Source organism: Phaseolus vulgaris, chromosome 2, assembly GCF_051622355.1.
Source record: "Phaseolus vulgaris cultivar YP4 chromosome 2, ASM5162235v1, whole genome shotgun sequence".
NCBI classification, from domain to species: Eukaryota; Viridiplantae; Streptophyta; class Magnoliopsida; order Fabales; family Fabaceae; genus Phaseolus; species Phaseolus vulgaris.
The window spans coordinates 13115693-13133643 of NC_143499.1; the positions used below are offsets into that span (position 1 = coordinate 13115693).

Sequence of the window (17951 nt, forward strand, 5' to 3'; positions counted from 1 at the left end):
TATTTTGAATCTAAGATGGCCAAAGTTGATGTTGAGCTGGAACTGAGCAACATGAGATGTGTTCAGCTCAAAGAGAGGGAGAAGAACCAAGTCGCTGAGGTGGAGAATCGGCTGGAGGTTGAGCTGGAGGAATTGAAGACCAAGTATGCGGCCTTGGAGACCGAGAAGTCATCGATTGAAGCAAAACTTGAGAAATTCCAAGACAATGTTTTGGGTTTGTGCAATGAAAGCTTCAACTAGGTCGCCTGACAGAAGTACGTGTTGTACAACGGACCACCCTACAATGGTGACTTCGACGCCAACAAGGACGTCTGTGAAGGTCGATTGGTGGCCTTTCAAGACATGCCTACTACTTAAGTGTCTTATTTTTTTCATTACCATATTTATATTTATTAAAACAAATTATAATTTAAAACTTTATTACAATGTATATTTATTAAAATAAACATAAATTAATATTTTCTATTTTTATCATTATTATATTTATTAAAATAAAATATAAATTTATATTATAATATTTTAATTTATATATAATTATTATGTTGATGTTCGATCAATATAAATTTTATGATAAAAATAAAATTTATTATTATATTTAAAAAATATGAACATACACAAGTTTATAATAATAGAAATTTATAATTTATTTTAATAAATAGAAATATATATATATATATATATAATACAAATAAAAAATAGGAGGTACAATGTTTTCCATTAATAGCAATAATAATAATAATTATAATTATAACTATTATTATTATTTAAAGAATATTGGAATCTCTTTGGAGATAAGATTTTTACTTTGTTCTCTCTTCTCCGAAGGCTTTTGTGGTAAAGTCAAGATATTTATCAAAATTTGTGGTAAAGTCAAGATTTTTATCAAAATTTGTGGAAAAGTCCTTATTTTTATCAACATTCGTGGTAAAGTCAAGATTTTTAGGTGGTGTGGCTAGTGGGACGGTAGCGGCTGACGTCGGCTGGTCGGTAGCTTGTTAGCCTTTGAGTATAACGGAGGGCTCTACGGGTTTCCTCATCCCATGGGCTTGTTTAATGGATCGAGAAATGTCTCATAGTAAGAAATCATTTGCTATTCTAGGCCAAAGGAAGACATTTGCTCAGGCTTTGAGAAATAAATGTGACATTCCTTTATTCTAGCTGCCTGCTCCTTGTATTAAAGGAGACATAATTGTTGTCCAGATTGATGAGGTAGATTTTTGGCTGCTCTTGAGGATTGCAAGATCCATCTTCATGGGCGAATTATTTTATCTAAGGGGGATAAACCTCTCACAAACCTTAATTTAACTAAAAAGTTGCAGCCGGTGTGGAAGGCTCTTGGATCGTAGAAAACAATTCCTTTTGCGAAGGGTTTCTATGAGTTTGAGTTCGCTTCTTTAGAAGACATGTGATGGGCCCTCATGATGGGTTCCTTGAAGTTATCCCATGGTTTCTTGAGATTGTTTGTCTGGATAAAAGACTTTATTCCAACTACCATGAAGAGTACCAAAACTCAGGTTTGGGTTAGAATCTACAATTTGCCTTTGGAGTATTGGAGACCAAGGGCGATATTTTCCATCATCAGAGGTCGTGATACTACTTTGTCTTTGGATGACCATGCTATGAGAAAGAATAGGGGTATGTTTGCTAGAGTGTTGATGGATATTGATTTGTTGTCCCCTCTTCCCGATTACCTCTTGGTTGAACGTCCAGACTTTGCTTTTGTAGCTGGTGTGGAATATGAATGGCTCCCTCCATTTTTCTTTCACTGTAAGATGATTGGGCATGAGCTTGCTAAGTGTCGGGTGATTCATGATCAGGGTCGTGTTCCTGGGCCTCAACATAAACCTTCTCAGAAGGCAACTTCTGATGAACGGGAATAGGGGAGGACCGCGATTCCTAAACAACGTAAAGAGTATCAGAAGAAAGATCCGCAACCGAAGCTCGTGGAAGGCTTCACTGATAAATTGAACATTGATGCTCCTGGCGGGACTAATGTAGGGTCATTCTTGGGTCACCTTGCTTATGAGAAAACAGGTGGAGTGGAGGATGATTTTGCAGATATGCCTCCTTTTGAGGATGCATCAGATCATGATAGGTCCCCGTCAAGGCAGGGGTTGCCCACTCCGACTTCGAATTTCCCATAACCGGGGATGCTAAGGAATTCGCCTGCTATTATGCAAGGCAAAGGCTTAGACTCAGTTACGACTCCTATTGATGATCATCATGTGGAGGTCTCTACTTTTGTGGTTGTACCATCTCTGTTGCGTCCTACCTCTCCTTGGAGGGCTAAATCACCAATAGATTCTAAAGCACCAATTAATATTCCAATTGATGGTCATATGTGAAGGTCTCTATTATTGTGAATGTACCGTCTCCGTTGCCTTATACCTCTTCTCGGAAGGCTAAATCTCTTGGGGATGTTAAAGCATTATCGTTGGTCCTGCAAAATCACTTTTCCTCTCTTGATGGTTTGGAAACTACATATGTTGTTTCAAAATTTTGGGTTAATCCTAATGAGATAGAGGAGTATGCTAGTGATATTGGGAGGAAATAGTTTGCACTAAAAGAAAACTATGGAGACCACCTAAGAGGACTGGTAAATCCAAAAAAACTGCTAAGGTAGTTCTCTCTACAACGTCGCAATGAAGGTCTCTTCATTTTTCTGGAATGTTAGAGGACTGGGAAACCACAAAACTTTGGAAATGTTTATTAGTTTACTTAAACTACATAAACCCCTCTTGGTTTTTCTTGCTGAACCTATGATATCGTACACTGATGCTTTCAACGTCCTTTTCAAATATGTTAATATGCATTTGGTGGCTACGTCTCTTATTGTTAATAAAGTTGCTAAGCTTTGGTGTTTGTCGGTTCCTAATCTTGTCCAAAATTTCTTGGTCAATGATCAATTTATTTTTGTAACTTGTCCTCTACATGATAAATGTTTTAGCTTTGCAGGTGTTTATGGTGCTAACACATACATGGCTAGACAGTTTTTGTAGAGGGATCTTAGTTCCTTCACAGGACTTTGGTGTATTCTGGAAGATTTTAATGTTATGCTCTCGGCGGATGACTGTAAAGGAGGAGTGGCTCCTAATCAGGTTTCTTGTAATGAATTCCTTGATTGGATTAATACTAATGGTTTTTCTTGTATGCCTTTTACTGGATCTTATTATACTTTGTGTAATGGAAGGAGAGGGTTGCATAGAATTCATAGAAGACTAGATAGGGCTTTATGTAATGGAGTGTGTCTGGATGAATGAGATTCTTGTACTTACCAGGTTATTGTTAAAAATTGTTATGATCATTCCCCTATTCTTGCTAGTTTTGCTAGTAATTCTTTGAGGAAGGTTAGCAATTTTCATTTCTTTTCTATGTGGCTTCAGGAAACTTTATATTTGAAGCTTATTCATGATTCTTGTACTAATAAGGTTGTTGGTTGTCCTATGTTTATTTTGCAACATAAGTTAAAAAGGTTGAAAATTGAGCTCCGAGACTGGAATAAAAATCATTTTGGTAATGTTCACAATGCACTTCTTCTTAAGCAGGGTCTCCTCCTTAGTATTTAACAAAAATGAGAGACTGCTAGTTTGTCTGATATTGATGGGCTTCTCTGTCTAGAAAAGATTGCTAAGGAAGAGCTTGATCATGCTCTTCATTGTCAATATTTCTTTTGGAAAGAAAGGGCTAAGATGTTATGGTTCAAAGATGGAGATCGAAATACTAGTTTTTTCCATGCTATGGTCAAAAGGAGAAATAATTATAGTGAGATTCATCGTCTACGGATTAATAATAAGGTTATTGAGGATCCTAAACTCATTAAGGATCATATTTTGGACTATTATAAAAAAATTATGTTGAGTTTATTTCTAATGTTCCAGACACAAGAAATATGGAGGATTTTATTAGTTGTTATATTCCTGAGCTATTTTCCTATGATGTTGATTAAATGTCCTGATTTTTTGAAAATCAAGACTGTTGTTTTTAATCTTCATGGTAATAGTGCTCCTGGTCCTGATGGTTTTGGTGGTGTTTTCTATCATTCTTGTTGGGACATTATTGGGACAGGTGTTTGCAATGTTGTTCAACAATTTTTTTAAACAAAATTGGGTTCTCCCTAAAATGAACAATAATGTGGTATCTCTTATTCCTAAGATTCATGATGTTGACCATTAAAGATTACAGACCAATTGTTGTTGCTAATTTCAAATTGAAGATTATTTTCAAGATACTGGCGGATAGGCTTGCACTTGTGGCTGCTGTAATCATTTCTCCTAATCAATATGGGTTTGTGCAGGGTATAAAGATTCAGGATTGCATGTGTATTGCTTCTGGAGCTATTAACATGCTTTCTAAAAAGGTTAGAGGAGGTAATGTGGCTTACAAAGTTGATATTCATAAATCCTTTGACACTCTGAGTTGGAAGTTTTATTAGTTTTGACACGCTTTGGTTTTCACCCCTCGTTTGTCGGTTGGATTAGTACAATTCTCCGTTCAGCTATGCTTTCGAACAGAATAAATGGCAGTTTGGTGGGGTTTTTTTTCCTTGTAATAGAGGTGTCAGACAAGGTGATCCTTTGTCTCCTTTACTTTTCTGTCTTGTAGAGAAAGTTCTTAGTAGAGGTATCTTTAAGCTTGTGAATGATAAGAAAATTTTACATATGGCTAGTCCGCAAGGTTATCTCACTCCCTCTCATATTTTATATGCTGATAACATATTTGTTTTCTGTAGGGGGTATTTAGTCTCTTAGAAGTTTGAGTATTTTTCTTAAAACATATGGTGGTTTTTCTGGTTAATATGTTAATAACTCCAAAAGTAGTTTTTTCACCATGGATAATTATGCAAGATTTGTTACCAAAATTCAACGTATTCTTTCTTGTAGTCATGGTTGTTTGCCTTTCAATTATTTAGGAGTGTCTATCTTTATTGGTGCTCCAAAGTGTCGATTTCTTCAACCTTTGACTGATAAAGTCAAATTGAAGCTAGCATCTTAGAAAGGTAAATCTCTTAGCATGATGTGTTGAATTCAGTTGGTGGTGATTACTGGATTTCTAGCTTATAGCTTTAATATGTATAAATGGTTTATTTCACTTCTTAACCAAGTTGAGAAGTGGTGTCGAACTTTTATATTGGACTGGTGATATTCTGAAAAAAGGCACAAGCACAGTGAATTGGGATACGATTTGTTCTCCTCTTGAGAATGGAGGTTTGAAGATTATTAATCTTCGTCATGAAAATAATACATATCTTCTTAAACTTGCTTGGAACTTTGTGTATAGCAACAAACCTTGGTCTTTGCTCTTGAAAGTCAGGGTTCTTAAATCAAAATACGAGTTTAGAATGGTTTATAGATTATCCTCTCTTTGGCCTGGATTAAGCAGTTTTATTTTACTATACTTGATTATACTTCTTGGACTGTTGGTACATGTTCTTTTATTAATTTCTATAATGATAAATGGTGTTCTACTACTTTTTTAGCAAATATTGCAGGGTTATTTGATGGTGCTAGCATTTCGAATACAATCTCTCAGTTTTGGACAGGTTGTGATTTGAATATTCCCTTATCTTTAATCATATCATGGTTAAGGAGGAACAAGATATTCCTAATTGGATTCTAGATAAGTCTGGTCGTTTTACTCTTAAATCAACTATGACTTTTTTCTTGGAACCAGGAGTTCCCTGTGGTTGGGGTAAATTCATTTGGTCTTCATCTATTTCGCCTTCCAAAACTCTAGTACTCTGGAAAGTTTTTCATGGGCGGCTTCCTATGGATCAACATATTCAGAATAAAGGTTTCATATATGTTCTATGTGTACGCTTTGTGAAAAACATGAGAAATCTATTCAACATTTATTTTTGAATGTTTTAATGCTTTGCATATTTGGAGTTGGATTCGACAGTTTTTTCTTACTTCTCATTTATCTAATAAGGATGACTTTCTTTCTTTAATTAAGAGTGATGGTAGTCATTTGGTTAAATTGATTAAGCTTGTTGTGATAACTTTTTCTATTTAGATGATATGGCATATGAGGAATTATGTTCGATTTCAGGATAATATTAAGGTTTCTAAAGCTATTTCGATAATTAAAGATTTAACTTGTCTAGTGGGAAATTCGTCTAAAGTTTCAATGAAGAATGATATGTTGGATATGAACATGATTAAGTTTTTTGGTATTAATACTCATAGTGGTAAAATTCTTTGTTCTCTTCCTGTTAGATGAGAGTTTCCTTCACTAGGGTGGGTTAAAATTAATACTGATGGGGCTGCTAGGGGTATCCGAGTCTTGCTACTTGTGGAGGAATTTTCCGCGGGAGTATGGAAGAATTTATTGGTGCTTTCTTTGCGTTTCTTGAAGTTTAAACTGCTATGGTTGTTGAGTTTTATGAAGTTATACATGCTATGGAGGAAGCTCAAAAGATGAGCCTTACTAAAGTCTGGCTTGAATGTGATTCTGCCTTGGTATGTACTGCATTTACTATTATGACTAATGTTCTGTGGATGTTTCGTAATCGATGAAATACTTGTCTTAATTACTGTGGGAAAATCAGGTTCAGGGTTTATCATATTTTTCGTGAAGGGAATGCGTGTGCTGATAAGTTGGCTACTTTAGGATTTATTCATAGAGAATCATTTCACTGGTATAATAGACTTCTGTCCAGTCTGTTTTTAGAATTCTTTATGAATATGTATAGTCTACCTATGTTTCGTTTTTGTTAACATATGAGTTTTGGTCTAATCCTCCAATATTTTTGTATTTTCTTTCTTTTTTTAATAATACATTTTCATGTGATGATAAATGATTGTTGTTACTTGAGATGTCAGTCTAGCTGACATGTCAAGTTGTATAATGCTACATAACATGAAAACTTTCGTAAAAAAAAAAACTATTATTATTATTATAATATATAATAATATACAAAGAGGATGTCAATTTTATGTATATAAATTTTTAGGAATTTTTTTCTTCAAATAATTACTTTTTAAAATTCAAATAAATACTTAGAATAAAATAAAATATGTAATAATAAAAAATTTATTTACAATAAAATTTTAAAAATTATTTATTTTTATAATTACTTATAATAAACATCTTTCTATAATTTAATAATACATTTTTTATTTAAATAATTACAATTATAATAATAATGATAATATTTGTTCTTATCAAAAGTAAACAATTTTGAGATGATTTATTCTTTCATAAATAAAAAATAATTTATTTGTTTATTTAATAAAATAAATAATTTGAATAACTTCTCTTTATTCTAAAATAACTAAATAACTTATATTTTTTAAAATAATGGCATTCACTCTATAATATATATAATTTATTTTTTAATAAATATAAATAAATTTTTATTTATATTTAACGGCTACATATATATATATATAATATAATAATTTACTTTTAGTTATTAATTAAAAAATAAAAATAATAATATTATTTACCATTTTTAAAATATAATAATTTATCCTTTAATATATATAATTTAATATTTAATAAATAAAATATAGATTATTAAGTCAATACAATTTATTACATTGTAGTATGTTTATTTCATATTCAAATTACTTTTTAAAACATTTTATTCATTTATTAGATAAAAACAGATTGATACGTCTATGCCATGTGGCAATTTCCATCTATCAAATCATCACTCTCTTAGCTAACTCAAAGGATATAATTGAGTTTTTTTTTTCAAATGGAAACCATATTAAGTAAAATGAAAAGTGAGGGCATAAATTCATTTTTGGCTAATTCGTATTAAACCTAATAATAATAATTAAAATATTGAATTGTAAAATATTATTTAATTTGATTAAATTTTTTATTTAATTAAAATTAAATTAAATTGAATAATTGATTGTATATTTGGTTCAGATTTTTTTTTTTCAAATTTGTGTTCTTTTATTATAAAACATATGCTATTTATATCTATATATATAAATAATTTATTCTAAAACTATTTGGTGACTCAATTTTAATGTTTATACAAAATTACAATGAATATTATACTATATAAGTTTATAATAATGTATCTAAGAAATCCATACATAAGTTTGTAATAAATTAAAATATTACGATATAGACTTATAATAATATTTAAAAAATATAAATACGCATAAATATATAATAAAAAAAAAAATATTGATCCTGAGGCAACAACACCTACTGCTAATAATAATTATAATAATAATAATAATACTTAAAATAATAATAGTTATAATAATAAGAAGAAGAAAATAATACTAATCATGGAATAATTGAAAAGTGTATATGATATATGATTTAGTACTTTCCTCATACTTTATCATAATTTTGGAGTATTTGAAGTCATCAGTCCAATTAACTTTTGGAACTCTTTATGTTTACTTGCACACTTTCCACCCTCAGAAGAAATTCACTTTTTATAACTTATTAAAAAGTTAAAACATATAAATGTAAATATAATTAAATTATTTTATTATTATAATAAAATAAATAAATTTAATATTTGTTAATATAGGATACAATAATTAAATAAATATATTAAAAGATTGAATAAAAATAAAATAATAAATTTTAATTTTGATGTTTTGTTTTAATATATTTTTATTCTAAAATATAACTTTTTTATTTATTAAAATTTTATAATAAATTTTTATTTTAATTTTTAATTCATTTTTAAAAAAAATATTTTTTACATTAAATTATTTAAATACTATTTTATAAATTAATTTTCTAAATATATTAATATACAACCAAATTTACCCTATTAAATCAGTTAAATATACTACAAACTTTATTTTTTCACTTACTTTTTCTCAATCTAAATAACTTATCTTTTAATTGCTTTTTTTTTTCTTTTATGCTCTCCTTTTAATCCAATGAAATTCTTTAGAAAGAAAAAAAAGGAGTAAAAGGATTTTAGATGATTAGATTAATATATTATAATAATTTTTATTTCATATATTAAAATATTTAAAAAAATAATTTGTAAAATAAAATTTTAAACATACATTAGTGTAAAAATTACTTTTCAAACATATAAATTAAAGTTAAAATATTTTTTAAACTTAAATAAAAAAAGGTTATCAATTTTTTATAAATAAAAGTTATATCTCAAAATAGTACTAAAATAAATTAAAGTATACATATAAATTAGAATTTTAATAAATCAAATTATATTTAAAAAAAATAAAAATATATAAAATAACATAAATGATAAAATATTAAAATTTAGATTAATTAGTTTGTTATATTAATTTATTATATTTAAAATATCACTATTAATAAAAGATTAATATAATTTATTATGTTAAAAAAATTAGTTATATTAAAAGAGAATCAATTATATTTATTTTGAATTATAGGAGATGAAATAACTTCTAAATTTTATAATTCATATTATTATTTTTAAAATCATATTTGGATTTAGAAGATATGTTCGTATTGGAAAATATATTATGAATTTTACAAAATCTGAAATTTTGTAAAAAAGCATATTTTGAATTATTCAATCGTTATTTTTAAAAGTAATTTATAAATTTTATAAATCTGAATTTTTTTAAAAAGTATAATTTAAAATTTTGAATTATACAATCGTTATTTTATAATTTAAAATGTAATTTAGAAAAAAAATATTTTATTTAATAAAATTTGAAAAATATTTTCACCAAATTCTATAATATATAATGTATTTTTTTAAGAAAAATATTTCAACTTATAAAATCTAAAAGTAATTTTAAATTAAAATAATTTAGTATTTTAAGAAATTCAAAAGGGTAGCTAAACCCTAAACTATGAAGATATAGCAAAAAAAAGCTTTTGTGAGTTTAGGGTTTAACAGAAATCCTAATTGTGGCTCCTTGTCTCATTTTTCCGCAATTTGATCTGGTTGCTTCAACTTTGGCCCTTTGGGAAACACCCTTTTGCGGCTTCACATTCTGTCAGTCAGAATCCAGTGAAGCAGTGTAAAACGGTACACCTCACATTCCATCTACTTTTCTCTCCATCGCTATCTTTGAATCTTCTGAACGTTTGTTATGGTGAGTGGTGGGGTGGGTTTTCTCCTTTGACTTATCTCTCTTCTCATTTTATCATCAAACCTAATAATCGCGTGATGTAAGTAGTCAAGTTTGTTTAGTAGGATAACAATGTTACCCCTGTTTTAAAACACTAGTAGCAGTTTCTGGTGTTAAAATGGTTTCCGGGTTATACTGATGAGTTTTTTAGTGCCGATTTTTTGTACCCAACTCTGTTTGTGAGATTCTTTCAAGTAAACTTGAGTTTTCACTTGTGGGATTTGAGTCTAGTTTGTGGAACTTCAGTTGAGTTCCGAAGTGTATGTGCTTCGTGTACACAGTGTTTTCTTCACATGCATACTCCCCAACCTATACATGTTATGCTTTGTCACAACATTTAAAATCGTAATCACCTTTTCTACATACAAATTTATGCATATTTATATATTTGATCTAATTTTAGATTGATAAATGAAACATATGGTGAAGACTTTGGCATTGGTAATGGCCATTACAGTGTTATGAATTTAAGTGTTTAGGATAAGCTGTCATAACTAATAACCATCATTAATGTTTTGTTTGTTTAGGAATTTTTTTTAACTTTTAATGCTATATTAGCATTTTGAATACATTTGATGTGTGAATGGTTTATGTAAACTTCTGTTTTTGATTTGATTCATTTTATGTGCAATGAAATTTGTGTTTTTGGTTTCCTTGATCTTGTGACATGGATTTTTAGTTGGTAGGTTAGTACTTGGTATTTCCAAGTGATGCTGGAAAATTGCACAAGGAAGTGGAAGAAGGAACTGCACATCCCGTGACTCATTACAGAAACCCCTAAATCCTCTTTTTCTTCCAATTGTCAATGGCCAGCGACTCGTCGTTTTTGTTTTCCGGCATTCGTTTCGACCGGAAGAAGTTCGGTGCAGATATTGCCAGGTTCCAGGTACCCTCTCTCTCTCATCGTGCATATGCTTATTCACTGTTACACCACATACTATTAATAACTGTTATTTTCCGTTGATTTTGAAAAGAAAAAGGAGAGCGATACTGATTCGGTGAAGATTTGGAGCGTTGCCGAAGACGAAAGCGCGAAAATGAGGGAAGCAGTAGAAGAGAAAACAACGTCCACGAAGAAGAGGAAGCGCAAGGGAAACTCTTCCGGTATTCACATTCTCGTGCTTTATTTATACTATGTTATCTCTTGTATTCAACGTTTCATATCTCACTTTTGTTTTGTGTTCGTAAACGCATAAAAGAAACTGTTGAAGGGTTCAACGTGTTTAGAAATTCCGCATCTGGGGTGCAGTCCAGTGGTGAAGTTCAAGCTGATGAGGAGTCTATTGAACTGAATAAGATGAATAAGAAGGAAAAAAATCGTCAACTCGAGGTTCCTTTTCTGTTTTGTGATGCGTAATTATAAGTGTTAGTAAGTTTGTGCAATGGTTTTATATTTTGAATAATTTTTCAGCGGGACGCGATATTCAGAAAGCAGCACAACATTCATGTCTCTGGTTATAATGTACCGTCTCCTCTTCAAAGCTTTGACGAGTTGAAATCAGGGTATCTTTCGTGAGAATGCTATGTTATCTCATTTCAGTAATGTCTTTTATTCCCTTTGCTTCTCATTCTCGTATTTGGTTTACAAGAAAGGGAGGATTCGGAATCTTAATGAATTGTTTGCAGATATAACTGTCCATCGTATTTGTTGCGCAATCTGAAGGAGCTTGGATTCAAACTACCAACGCCTATTCAAAGACAGGCTATTTCAGTACTTTTAGATGTATGGATTTTATGTTAATTTACTTTTGGTATAAGTATTTTTCATTTGGTTTTCTGGTCTTTAGAAAACTGTTACTAAAGTTTGATCATGATTCATATGCAGTTTCTATTATCCTTGGGATAGGTATTAACTTAATATTGTTTTAACTGCTGTATTTCTTCAATTATTTGGGATAGGGTCGTGAATGCTTTGCGTGTGCACCAACTGGTTCTGGGAAAACCCTTGCATTTGTATGTCCAATGTTAATGAAGCTTAAGGTATTTTGCTTATTTTCTCCGCCCGTGTTTGCAGATCACAATGTCCTGTGTACTCGGTTCGTATGATATAACGTCTTTTATGTTTTACAGGACCCAGAAAGAGGTGGCATTCGAGCTGTCATCCTTTGTCATACCCGTGAATTGTCTGCTCAGATATTTCGAGAGTGCAAAAAGCTTGCCAAAAGAACAAAATTTCGTATTAAGTTAATGACTAAAAATCTCTTAAGAAATGCTGATTTTTCAAAGTTTCCATGTGATATACTAATATCTACACCACTCCGATTACGCTTGGCTATCAAGAAGAAGAAGATTGATCTTAGCAGGTGCGATGATACATTTGTTTTTGTTGATTTAAACCTGAAATCCTTAAAATACTAATCAAGTAATCATTATAGACTTGCAGTATAAGCATCTTTTATCCACAAATATTTTATCATGAATGCTTATATAGATGGTTTATTGTTACTCTCTTGCTCTCGTATTATTATACCGCAGTTTTTTATCATAATAATTGATTGAGCTATAGTTTATTGATTATCGATCAATTGCACATTTGATGCGAAATGGTTTCCTGGGATGGAATGTATGATAACCTTGGGGGAACCATTTTACTGTTAGTATCCATTCCTTTTGATTGTGCTTGTATTAAACGTCATGGTCCAATTGCTGCGGGTTTGGTAGATTCTTTTATATGTATCTTACAATTGTGTCTAGAAAGTCAGTAGCAGATATCTGATAATTTATTCAATAGCTCGTTGTATTGATATTTTTATTTCTTCCAACTATTTTGGGTGCTTCAGAGTTGATTATCTTGTCCTTGATGAATCGGATAAGCTTTTTGAGCCTGAATTATTCAAACAGATTGATTCTGTTCTCAAGGCATGCTCCAACCCATCAATCATACGCTCACTTTTCAGTGCTACTTTACCTGATTTTGTTGAGGATCGAGCTCGAGAACTTATGCATGATGCTGTTCGTGTAATTGTTGGCAGGAAGTAAGTTAAATGCAAAACATTTACAAACATGATACTCCAGAGCATATACTTAATACAGTTTTAGAGCATATACTTAATACAGTTTTAGTTAACATTATTTTAAGATGATGTCTAATGCTTTTGGATCAGGAATATGGCTTCTGAAACGATAAAGCAAAAATTGGTTTTTACTGGAAGTGAAGAAGGAAAACTTCTTGCAATTCGTCAAAGTTTTACAGAGGTAAATTGCTAAACTAATTCACTGGATGATAATGCTAGTCAGTCCCATTTTCTTATGCTTCTAGGGGTTGTGTCTCGCAGTTAAACATTAGTTGGTGTAGGTATGTTTAAAAGAAACTGGAATTGTCCCTACAATTTACTATTAATATATATTTTCCTATTATTATTCTTTTTTGTAGACTCATTTCTTTTACTGATTGTGCGCTGCATGTATGTAATTAAGCATTTTGTTTATTCTAGGTTTGGTGTTAAATAATGTGTCTTGGACTTAATATGGACTTGGAATGTTTAATTATATATCACTTACCTTCGCTTAACTAACTTGCAAAATGCATATAATTGTAGTCCCTCATATGAGGTATATTGGTATTTTTTAGTTGCTTGCCTTCTGGCCTTCTTATTTGCTGCAACATCTTGTAGAGTCTAAATCCTCCAGTATTGGTTTTTCTCCAAAGCAAAGAACGAGCCAAGGAGCTGTACGGCGAGCTTGCATTTGACAACATTAGAGTTGATGTCATTCATTCTGATTTGTCTCAACAAGAGGTAGTTAGAACAACGCAAGATATTTATTTGAAAATACATAGAAAATTTGCAACATTCCCCTTCCTCTCCAAAAACTTCAAAATGAAAAGAAAACGGATAAGTGTGACCGAGGTCTGATTTTTAATATTTGAATGAAGATGATATTCCTTATGTTATGACTACTATTTGTTCATATTTCTTTTATCATAGGCATAGGTACTCCAATTCTAAAGCATACTTTTTCATTTAGCAGTTTTTTGTGATTTATGAATCTCAATTTTTTTTTTATGTAGCGAGAAAATGCTGTTGATAACTTCAGAGCTGGAAAAACATGGGTTTTGATTGCTACTGATGTGGTTGCCCGGGGCATGGATTTCAAAGGTGTGAACTGTGTGATCAACTATGATTTCCCTGATTCTGCCTCCGCATATGTCCACAGAATTGGTATGTGCAGCTATATTAATTTTGCTTTAGATTTGAGAAAAGATATTTATAGGAATTACAGTTTGTATTATTCTCATGGAGACTTTTGTTTACTAAATCCACGTATTATTATTATTATTTGTTGACATAGTTGTTTTCATTAGGTCGTTCTGGCAGAGCAGGGAGGACTGGAGAAGCAATTACTTTTTACACAGAGGACGACATTCCATTCCTGCGGAATGTTGCTAATCTTATGGCAGCATCGGGCTGTGAAGTTCAATCCTGGCTCATGGAGTTGCAGAAAAAGAAGTGGAAGAAGCACCGGCCCAAAAGAGATTCAATCTCCACAAAACCAGAAACAGCATAGAATGGGTGAACATGAGTGTAACCCTGAAATTTCCTGTACTATACTATTTATATATTAGCAGGCCTGGCCAGGCAACACTGTGTTAAGATTTTTTCGTTACCATCCCCAAAAGTTTTAACACCATGATGAAAAGGGAAGGGAGTGGGGTAGGAATGTGACCGAGAGAATCACGTTTTAGGTTAATTAAGTGCAGAAGCTGGCAGTGTTGCCTAAAGTCTAAACCATGTCATAGGCTGCCGAAAATATCTTCCTACAGCTCTGAGGCCATTTTTCGAACAGTTGTATGCAAAAGAACTGCATTCTAAAATTTGAAATTGAGTTTGGAAAAGGGTGTATGCGCACTAATGACACATGAAAATAGTTTAATAAATAAATGCAGAAAATTCGTAATCACCTTTTCTACATATAAATTTATGCATATTTATATATTTGGTCTAATTTTAGATTGATAAATGAAACATATTGTGAAGATTTTGGCATTGGTAATGGCAATTACAGTGTTAAGAATTTAAGTGTTTAGGATAAGCTGTCATAACTAATAACCATCATTAATGTTTTGTTTGTTTAGGAATTGGTGCCATTTGGAATATGATGTAAATCTCTGTTTTGAATTGATTCATTTGATGTGCAATGAAATTTGTGTTCTTGGTTTCTTTGATCTTGTAACATGGATTTTTAGTTTGTAGGTTAGTACATGATACTTCCAAGTGATGCTAGGAAGTTGCGCAAGGGTTTTGAGTTGCATTAAACTATGAAATGAATTTCATGGAGATCCCATCAGATGGAAGTGGCAAATAGTTTTTAATTCAATTAAGTTGTCATGTAGATTTGGTATCCTCATGAATGTGATTACATTTGATTATTTATTGTGACCCTTGCCTGGAGGTAGGAAATGGTAAAATGATGTATGTACTTAAGTTTTTTAGCTGTGATTGCATTGATTTACTGGTGTTTATTAAGTTTTAAATTTTAAGGCTATATTAACATTTTGAATATGTTTGATGTGTTAATGGGTTATGTAATGAATTTAGTGATTTTGTCTGTTATCGTTTGATATTTGTTTGATTTTTTATTTTTTATTTGGTTTTCGGGAGAAGATAGTTTTTGGTCGGGGAGGCTCTATTTCCAATAGTGTGGCATGCAGTTGTGCATGTAGGTTCCCAATCAAGGGGGATTACTAGCAGCTAAATTTAAACCTAAGCCTTATAAGCAAAGTGCTTTGATCTTTTACAGTTTCATCAATCTTGTTGTAACTCTATTTTATTGAATTCTATTTACATAATGCTGACTATTCTTTGTTTTGCCCTCTGTGCAGCTACCTATATATTTTGTTGTGTCTTTAGGATGTTACGGTTTATTAATGGTTGGAGTTGGTCTGATGAATTTTCCAACCTGTCCTCAAGAAGCTCTATTGTTGCAGAAGGTATTCTTTTGTGTCAATGTAATGTAATTTGCTTGGTTTGTGCTTTTATAGTCCCTATATGCATGTTACTTTATGTGTGTACATTAAAATTTCTGGACTGAAAAGATGCTATGTTTAATTTCCACACACATATTGTGGATTAAGAATTAGATATTATTTATATTTATCAAACTAGATGCTATTTAAAATTTTTATAAGAGAAGGATATGTTCTCTTATTATAAATTACATAGAAGTAAAAAAATGGAGTCTTAAAAATGACCGACAACAGAAACATGCCAGTCATATTTCCCAAAACACCGTGCCAAAGAAGTCATCTCAAAGCACACCTGTTTTTCACCGGCCACTTTACACTTTGGGCCTTAATAACTTTGTGGTTTCTAATTTTTATTATTATTGTTATGTTTGAAACGTTTGAAGACTCCACTATAGCATGGGGTGTGTGTCTCAATTCTAATTTCTTAGGGAGTTAATGACTGTGTCAGTTACCACTGGAGTTGGTAGGATTCTATCTCCAAGATCCCTTCCCTCAGGTTTATCATTTTTATTTGAAAAGAAATTCTAGGTGCAGAATCTGGAGTAGATATGGGACTTATCGAAGGATACTTTTATAATTCTAATGTAATCACAAAAATCTTCCAATGTCATTTGGCATACTGCAGACCTAGATTATAAATCATTTCTCTCTTCCTTTCTTGTATACCGATCTCCATCACATTATCATCATCCTCATTATCACTCAACGATACTCTGTCACTGATATATAGAGTCTGCGACATGTTCCATGTCAAGCTCCAATTATTCTATTAAAAAGTAATACAGGATTTTTGTCTGGATCATCAACAGGACCAACCACCCAAAGCTTAAGCTATTATTTGGTAGAATATTTTTTCATATCCAATTTCTGAAATCATCAATGAATGGTTATCTTATTTTATTGCTCCCCATACGTTTTTGAATTTTAGTTGACACTCTCTTTCCATATGCAGATAGATAGTAAATGTCATCAGCTAAATAGAAACCTAATTTTTCTATCCCTGCTCTCCCTCTTCCGAATTAGCACTGCATCTACTATAAGAAAATGATTTTGCTTCCACAAATCTCAATTCTATTTAAATTATAGTTCAATTGTGATGATGGTCATTATGCACTTACTACTTTTATTCTCCTAATTGCCCTTTTTTAAAGAATATAATCCTTATGGCCTGATTACAGTAGACTGATGCTGGAATGATAACGTGGAAAAATGTTGCTTATTTTGGTTCTTTTCAGGACATTGTTGAGGCCAAGGAATACTTGAAACAACAAGGAGTTTATCTCACTCTCGACTGATGTGGTTTCAGATCTAACGAGATGTTCTGAATAGGCTTCCGACAATTACCCGATTGGGAGTTGTGAAAGATTTTTTGACATAATATATAACTTCATACTCAACAAAATACTTTCAGCCAATGTACATGAACTCTTTTACAATCAATGGATAGTTTTTGTTGTTAGTGTTCTTTTATTTGTATATTTTAATTTTGATTACAAATCTGTGGCCTTTGAGAACATTAGAGAGAATGATTGAACTTGCTCACCCATTAGGGTCGCTTAGTGATAGTATTATTGAGTATTATAATCAAATACACAAGTTTTGATTATGATATCTCTGAGCCACTAGTAATATCAGTAAGATTGCTTGTCTTGTGTGAATTATATTTTATATCGGGAAAAATATATTATTCACCCAAACTTAAAATATTTTAAAAATTATGTAAGAACTAAATTACTAATTCAGTTCAAACTTATTTTTAATTTGATTGAATTAAGTGAATATAACATTGTATTTAAATCATTCTAAAGAAATTACTTTATTTAAATAATTAATATTGATATATCTATATATCCATTAATATGTATGTGAGAAATTTCAATTAAATAAATATGTTTGTATTGGTGCAAGTATAGGGCACTGTA

At 31.1% G+C, this 17951-nt stretch overlaps 1 protein-coding gene and 1 pseudogene across 7 annotated transcripts; both read left to right on the forward strand.

Annotated features, from left to right (window-relative positions):
- Positions 1–9810: 9810 nt before the first annotated feature.
- On the forward strand, positions 9811–17488 carry LOC137810715 (DEAD-box ATP-dependent RNA helicase 57). Of its 6 annotated transcripts, none has more exons than XR_011080948.2 (15): positions 9818–10028; positions 10751–10950; positions 11039–11168; positions 11264–11394; positions 11476–11567; positions 11691–11787; positions 11964–12044; positions 12135–12367; positions 12845–13039; positions 13169–13259; positions 13679–13801; positions 14074–14224; positions 14368–14575; positions 15886–15993; positions 17265–17488. XR_011080948.2 is itself a non-coding variant. In XM_068612124.2 (13 exons), the coding sequence occupies exons 2-13, from the start codon at positions 10870–10872 to the stop codon at positions 14568–14570; spliced, it is 1608 nt and encodes a 535-aa protein (XP_068468225.1). In that variant the 5' UTR covers positions 9811–10028; positions 10751–10869; the 3' UTR covers positions 14571–14963. The 6 variants fall into 6 exon arrangements, 2 of the variants coding, with proteins under 2 accessions (XP_068468225.1, XP_068468227.1); XR_011080947.2 differs by having other exon boundaries at positions 9855–9961; positions 10744–10950; XR_011080953.2 differs by having other exon boundaries at positions 9905–10028; positions 10756–10950.
- On the forward strand, positions 9848–17488 carry LOC150029005 (dolichol-phosphate mannose synthase subunit 3 pseudogene; annotated as a pseudogene). The gene is made up of 3 exons (XR_016517786.1): positions 9848–9961; positions 15886–15993; positions 17265–17488. The product of XR_016517786.1 is annotated as a dolichol-phosphate mannose synthase subunit 3 pseudogene (transcript).
- Positions 17489–17951: the final 463 nt, after the last annotated feature.